Source organism: Delphinapterus leucas, unplaced genomic scaffold (assembly GCF_059928025.1).
Source record: "Delphinapterus leucas isolate spDelLeu-1000000601 "Yukka" unplaced genomic scaffold, BTC_Dleu_Yukka2 spDelLeu_asBTCV2_sq69, whole genome shotgun sequence".
Classification (NCBI taxonomy): domain Eukaryota; kingdom Metazoa; phylum Chordata; class Mammalia; order Artiodactyla; family Monodontidae; genus Delphinapterus; species Delphinapterus leucas.
In genome coordinates, this window is record NW_028322278.1 from 582,295 (window position 1) to 589,456 (window position 7,162).

At 51.7% G+C, this 7,162-nt stretch overlaps 1 protein-coding gene across 1 annotated transcript in view; it reads right to left on the reverse strand.

Annotated features, from left to right (window-relative positions):
* Positions 1–3,336, reverse strand: part of LOC149743812 (uncharacterized) — a 119,118-nt gene extending 115,782 nt beyond the window's left edge. The window contains exons 1-2 of the mRNA XM_089906130.1: positions 3,259–3,336; positions 1,386–1,896 (exon numbers count right to left, since the gene is read on the reverse strand). Coding sequence (XP_089762256.1) covers positions 1,386–1,896; positions 3,259–3,336 — 589 coding nt within the window. The remainder of the gene's footprint in view (positions 1–1,385; positions 1,897–3,258) is intronic.
* Positions 3,337–7,162: the final 3,826 nt, after the last annotated feature.

Below are 7,162 nucleotides of genomic sequence, written 5' to 3' on the forward strand. Positions count from 1 at the left end.
TCTCTCTCCATCGCTCAGCCCTGCTTACCTCTGCAAGACTTTATTTTACAGAAAGTCTCTTCTTGTGCTGGATGGTCACTGGGAGTCCCAGAGTCATATCTCCCCAGCTTAGAAATTCCAGAGAGAAAAGACAATTCTTCCATTTTTCTCTGAGAGAAAAGTCCTGGGGAGGAGTCTGATAGACTCAGCCGAGGTCAGATGCCTACCCATGAGCCAATCACCTGCTTTACTGGAGTTCAGTCCCTGGGCGACTCATCCCCGGGGCCCGTGAGGAGGCAGGATGGCATTATCTGGCAGTTCTCCAAGAAAAGCCTGCTGTTTTTGTAAGATGAAAGGGGAGAGGACATGGATAATGAAACCTGTATCTGCTTCTGTAAAATCCACAGAATCTTACTCCCTGCCCTGTGTCGATGACCATGCAGTAAGCTGACCCAGGAGGTCATTTTGCCCACAACAGTCTTTATATATATGACTAAGGAACACACTGGTAAAAGAATATGGAAGAAAGTCTGAGTATGACAAGTCAGCTAGACTGGTATTAACTAAAAAAGCTGTGTGAAAATATCCTGAAAAAGTTGCCCCCAACTCACTCAAAGTCCAAAGTTGGAGCTGGAAATACAATGTCATGGAGTTTGGATAAGAACAGGTTTTCTCCAAGCTGAACTATGACACAGAGATTAGAGACTTCTAGAAACTATACTTTTTCAAAGAAAAAACATCACACGAGAAAAATGAGGCCTAGAAAAATTAAATGACTTAAGCTAATTAATGGCAGGACTGAGACTAGAGTATACTTTGTGTAATTGGCTATGGTCTTTTTGTTTGTTTGTTTGTTATCACTTCAGAACGAGACAAACTTAAAGAAAGGAAACACAACCAAAACTCAGTGGTTGGAAAAGAGACGGATGTGAACGCCATCTTGTTTCTTACGTATAAAAAGTTACCCCTCACAGTGTTTTGGAGGAGAAAACGCTGGCTCTTCCCAACGTTGGTTACATACACAAAGATTCCAAAGACAAGACAAGTGCTTTGCAAACAAAGTAACTAGAACCAGCTCAGGCTTCCCCGCGCCAGGTCCTACGTTCCACGGTCAGAACCACCAACTGTATCCCCCCGGGTAACAAGGTGATTCAGAAAAGCTGGCGCCTTCAGAGAAGGGAGAAAACTTAGCCGGGAAGAGAGTCAAGAGGAAACTTGCTCAGCTTCTTGCTGGGGTCTGAAACGATCCCAATAGAGTCCTTAAACCCCTCAGGTTTCCCCAATCAAGCACCCACGCCTCCAACCTGGGCCACCCCAGATCTGACTATCAGACGACAGAAGTCTGCGGACGCACGGAGAGCTGACCACCCCACGAGAGGGACCTACGCGCGGCCGCGCCCACTCACCTGCCGCTCCGCGGGAGACGGGAGACCTGCCCCGGGTCCAAGTCCTGGGCGTGGCAGACTCGCCCCTCTCCGGGCCCGACTCCAGCTCACCTCGGCGCCGCCCGCCTGGGCGCCGCCATCTTGACCACAAAGGGGGCCTCGCGCCGGAGGCCCCTGAGCGGGCGCCCTGAGCGGAGCCGGAGCGCCGGGGAGGCCCAGGTCGGCGCCCTACGTCCCCCGCGCGCTCGCGCCCCGTCCACGAGCGACGAGAGTCCCGCACGCAGCGCCCGACCCAGGCTTCCGCGGAACCGGCGCCCCGCGCAGCCCGCACCGCGGCTAAGGCGGCGCCGAGGGCGGCCCGGGCGGAAGAGCGGGCGCGGGGCACGCGCTCGGTAACCTGGCAACGCGGCGCAACCCGGCGTCTTCGGCGAACCCCAGCCCTCCACCGCGAGGAAGCACGGACCCCCGCACCCGCCGCCCAGCCCGCGCCGCCCCTCGGTCGCTCCGCCCGCCGCTGCCCGCTGGCTATGGTCTTTTAAATCCGTGATACAACGTCTATATGTAACAAATCTGTTAAACCCTAAATGTTTATGATATTCAAGTAATCCATTATCTGAATTATTCTTGAAGATAAAACATCCAAAGACTTCTTAATTGTATGGGTATACATACATAAAATACACGTGGAGGTAACTTCAAATACAGTATGTGCCTGTCTCTATTCCTTCCCTCTCCGCTCTTCTAAAAAATGCCCCTTTAAAAATTGCTCACTCACCATCTATTAGGTAAATTTGCTGAAACACAGTAAATGTGGAGACAGAAATTGTTATAGAGACTATTCCAAATGGCACTGACACCTGTATTTATGAAATTTTTAAAAGGGTAAGTTAGAGTTGTTTTTTTTTTAAAAAAAAAAATCCCACTATAGTAACACCACATCATCCTAGGTGCCCAGTTCTATCCAATTACATAAGATGGAGAAAGAGAGAGAGATAGAAACAGAGAGAGAGAGAGAGAGAGGAGAAAGAGAAAGAAGAAAGGAAGAAAACCAACTACTTATGTATAAAATGTTGCTCCCAAAGTTTGAGATTATACTCAAGCATCAATGAACAGAAAGAAAACACTTACAAATTTACAAATGTATTTCATTTATGGTATGAGGGACACAGGTTTAGATTTGCAACACGCTCCCACAAGGGTCAAATTGACCACTTTTTTCTATCTAGTTGCTCTTGAGAGAACAAAACAATTGAAACAGATGCCATTCAATTCCAAGTCTATAGCTTAGACCATGTCACTGCACATGAAATATTGTTCATTCAGAGTCAGCACATAGCAAGAGTAATTTATACTCTCAGAGTATTTGCTCTCAAGTCAATAGCAGCGAAGCCTTGACTAAAAACGTTCCCATTACTTTCCATTGTAATATATCTTACTTATAGCCCATGAAACAGTGGTCAGGGGAGATTTATTCTTTGGACACCATATTATATAATCTCTCCACTTTAAGCCATCCCCCACTCGGCGATTATTTTTTAAATATGTTACTCGTAGTCAATATTAATTTACATTTAATCTTTCTTAGCATTATGAGTATTATTTTGTACAGGCTCAGAAACAAATCTCCCGAAATTCCTCCCTGATGCTCCCTTCAGGCTGAAAATGCATTGCAGTGTGGCTGCAGTGACTTAATTCTAGTTGGCAGAGCCCTGGCCACACACTAATTTCATTAGCCTCAAACTCCTGGATTTGAAAGATCCACTGAATATGATTCCTGTCCTCTGACACGTCACTTACTAACCAATTCAGTGTGCATACAGAGGAGAGAAAGGACTTGCTCAGCTCTGGCCCACCGGCAGGCAGATGAGAATTCCCAGTCAGAGACACTGTTTACATCTGAGTGGTCGTTCTTGCCCGGGTCCTCATTTTCAGGAAGGAACTTCAATCCAGGCTTTGCCGGCAGCTGCAGCATTTGTTACATCCATTACTAGCCCCTTCTTCCTTCCTGCCCCCCAGTGCTTAGCATCCCCCATTTCAGTCACTAAGTCTTCCTTCCCCCAGCCTAGAAGCTTACCTCACCATAACTTTTTATCTCAAATGATAGGTTTGGCACATTCCCCACAGCAACCCACAGGGACTGGGGAAAAGAAAACTCAGATCTCTGGAGAGCTAAGAATTCAACCATTTAGAGAAGTTTCTTTTATACAGGACAGTCTTCATTGAGCTGAACCCTGCAATCCCAGAGAAGATTCACCTACCCGTTCTTTTCCTCTTTCCCTAAAGTGACTGTGTCTTTGAACAATGGGTCTGTGTTCCACTATTCTCTCTATTCATTTTGCAGGTTTACAGAGGCTGGGAAACTGGGGACTGGACTTACATGCCAGGAGCTTCTAAGATCACACGCAAAAATAAGGCTGCGGGAAGAGATTGTTGGAATCTATCTCTGTATATTTGAACATGGGCAGTGGTTAACCAGGATGCTCACACCAAAGCTTATATCCAGCTTGCAGCACAAGCTACAAGTTGGTGCATCCCTCCTACTACCAGCCTCTTCTCAATAAATGCAGGTGAAAACTGGGGGCTCTTTTCCCTCAGCTGTTCAATCCAACATGAATAGCTGCAATTTGCAAATTAGAGGAAAATGACAGAGTTTTCTCTGAATGGTTTTGGTCCCAACCCACACTGCTAATGCTGGCATTCAGTTCCTTTCCTTCCCAGCCCAGGGAACGGGGGAACTAAGCATAAGGCAAGCGTTCTCTTTTCTTGCAAGTGCCTCAGATCCACACACCAGAGAAGGAATCAGCTCCCCCTGGAATCTTTTTCAGCAAACACAATCCTTCAGCCTAGTCTGCAAGCTCTCTCTTGACTTTAAGATTTCACTCTTTTTTCGACAGGCAGGCCCATCTGCAAGCTCCCAAGCTCCAAGTGAAGGCACCAAAATAATTTTTAAAATGTCAAACAGCAAATGTGCCTTCAACCCCCAGAGCTCCAGTAAAAACACGGTGAGTTGCGCCTGTGGTTCTCAGGTGACTTCTGGCCTCATCCTCCCTGCAGCGCTGCCTCCTCAGGTTCTCTAGGTTAAGCTCAGAGGTAAAGGAAGTGCTTCTGGGTTTTGCTTACAACAGCCCAGGCTCTTCCTGAAAGCAGTACCTCAAAGTGAAGGCTGCCCAGAAGCACTTTTGGCCTTGCAAACATCTAGAGGTGACATACTCAACAGGTGCTAGGGATGCTCAGAGGCTCAGAGGGGCCATACCAGGCTGCAGCTTTAGACAGACACCCCTCCTTCTGGCACAAACACAAACTTCATACCCCTGGGTGCTGATGTAGTGACAGCTTGAATCTCACAAGGAGTCCCCTCCAGAAACCCAACATGCTTCAGGAAAGGCACTTGAGAGGGAGCCAACTTTTTAGCTACGGGGAGCATAAGGGTCAGCCAGAACACCTGGAGAAGGGACTAACTGAGCTTGGGTCCTACCAGGCAGGGAGAGAGCTGTGCATTAGGAAAGGATCACTTCAAGACAGAGATGAACAAAAAACTTGGAGATAGGGGTAGAGAAGGAAAAGAGAGGCAGAAATTGAAAGGGAGAACATAAAAACAGAGAGACCAAAAAAAAAAAAAAAAAAAAGCAGGGAGAAAGAGACACAAGGAGAGAGACACACAGGAAGAAAGACAGAGAAACAAGAGAACCCATAGTCACGCATACCCTGAAACTCAATTTCTTCATACAGAAGCCATCCATCTATACCCAGGGCGGCACAGGAGCCGTGGGGCCGAGGCTGCGGGAGCAGGCGGTGAGAGAGCACTGCAGCACCGCCCACGGCTCAGCTGGCTCGATCCGCCGACCTCGCATCTTCCGCCGTTGCCCGCCTGCACCCGGAGCTAGAGGACCGCCCGGCCTTGCTCAGCGCACCCTACTGCCTCCTTCCAGGCGCCTTCTTGTCTGGCTCTGAGAATCGCCCTCAAAACCCAGGACTGGGGTTGGGGGCTGCGTTAGGGAGGTCGTGGGAAAGGATGGGCACAGGGTGGGTGCAGAAAAAGCGACTGTGTTTCGCAGTTAGCATGAGCTCACCTCCGGGCTCTGAGCTGGCAGGAGTAGAAAGCTGATCGCCCGGCTCCTGCCAGTGGCCGGATCGCAAAGGCAGTTTAGACGGTGCAAACAACTGCCCAGAGCAAATCACCTGGGGGCACGTCTGCGGGTGGCTTCTCCCCGCTTGAGGACAGTCCCCACGCCTTCCGCCCCATGCCCTCGCAGAGACAGGTTACAGGTCGGGAAATCCAACCCGAGCGAAATGGGCAATTCACGTCCAAATGTAGGTGAAGAACTAGCCTTCGGTTTAAGAACTGCCTCCCTAAGCTCTTCTCGAAATTTTCCAAGGGAGCTGCAGCTTGTCGGGCGGCTTGGGGCAGGGAAGCTGGGGAGTTGAGAAATGCCTAGTTTCTAGGCGTCTTCTCATCTTTCATATTCCTTGCGCCTAAGTGGCTCTCATAGGAGTCCGGCACTTTTACAAGCCTGTTTTGGAACCATATTTCACTCTAATGCAAACCCATTTAAATCATCCCCTTGTTTTTCGGAGACTGTTTCTTGTCAATGGGGCCATAAATCCAGAAAGTCAAGCCGGATGGAGTGGAGCGCGGACAGGGGAGAGGTGGAAGGGAAATGAATCAAACAGGGAAAGTACCTCCTCGGGTGAGGTGGGAGGGATTCGGCAGGATCTCCAGGGTGGAAATGAGCGAAGGCTGACCAGACCCCGCACCCCTGGAGTCCAAGCCAGCCTTCAGGAAAAAGAGCGCGGGGAGCTACGGCGCGCTCTGCCCCGGAGGGAGCGCCCCCCTACCTGGAAAAGCCTCAGGATGTTGGCTACCATGATGGAGACCGAACTCCCCGAAGCCCCAATCACTCCAACTACTTTCTCGGACTTGACGAAAACCGGAGGCTCGCCGTTGGTGCAGCGCACTTCGGAGGTGTCCTTCTGGATGAGCGCCTGGACGAAAGTGAGCGACTGTTCGAGCGCATAAGTGTCCCTGGAACAAGTGTCCAGGATCCGCGCTCCCAGCGTCACGTTGGGCAGCAGGTTGGGATCCCTGTTGATCTGGTCCAGGGCGTAGAGCATCGCTTCCAGCCTGTGGATCCCGTTCTCCCTCTTGATGTCGCCACAGGGCACTCCGCTGGGACCCTTCGCGTGCACCGTGAACAGCCCCCCGAGGGTGACGTCCCCCTCGATCCGAATGGAGTGCGGGGCGTACATCTCCTGGCCGCGCGCCGCCGCCGCCAGCGCGCACAGAAGCACCTCCAGCGCGCAGCAGGGAAAGTTCATCAAAGTCAGGGCGCGGAGCAGCTTCCCCAGCTGGACCATGCTGCTCCCGCGGCTGCGGTGGTGGCGGCGGCACTCGAGGGGACGGTGGCGGGCTCGCCGGAGTCCTGGCCCCTTGGGGTGAGCTCCTCCGGGGAAGCCCAGGGTCTCCTGCGGGCGAGGAGGGTAGGGGCACCCGGGGAAGGGCAGCCGGCGAGGGTGGGGGGCCCCGCGGCGCCTGCCAGCTTGGGGCGCCGTGCGCTCTTGGGTTCCCCGGCCAGCGCGCCGCGCTCAAGCTCGCGCTCGGTGGCTTGCAGCTCGAGCTCTCCAACAGCCCAGCACTGGGGAGAGAGCGAGGATGGCTATCGCTTTAAACGCGCGTTCGGCTCCCTCTCCTCCTCGGCCCACTCCCTCCCACCCTCGCTCGCTCTCAGGCTCTCCCCACCCTTCCCAGCGCCCACCCTTCCCACGGTTTTGCATCATCACGCAGGGAGGGGCTGCGTGCT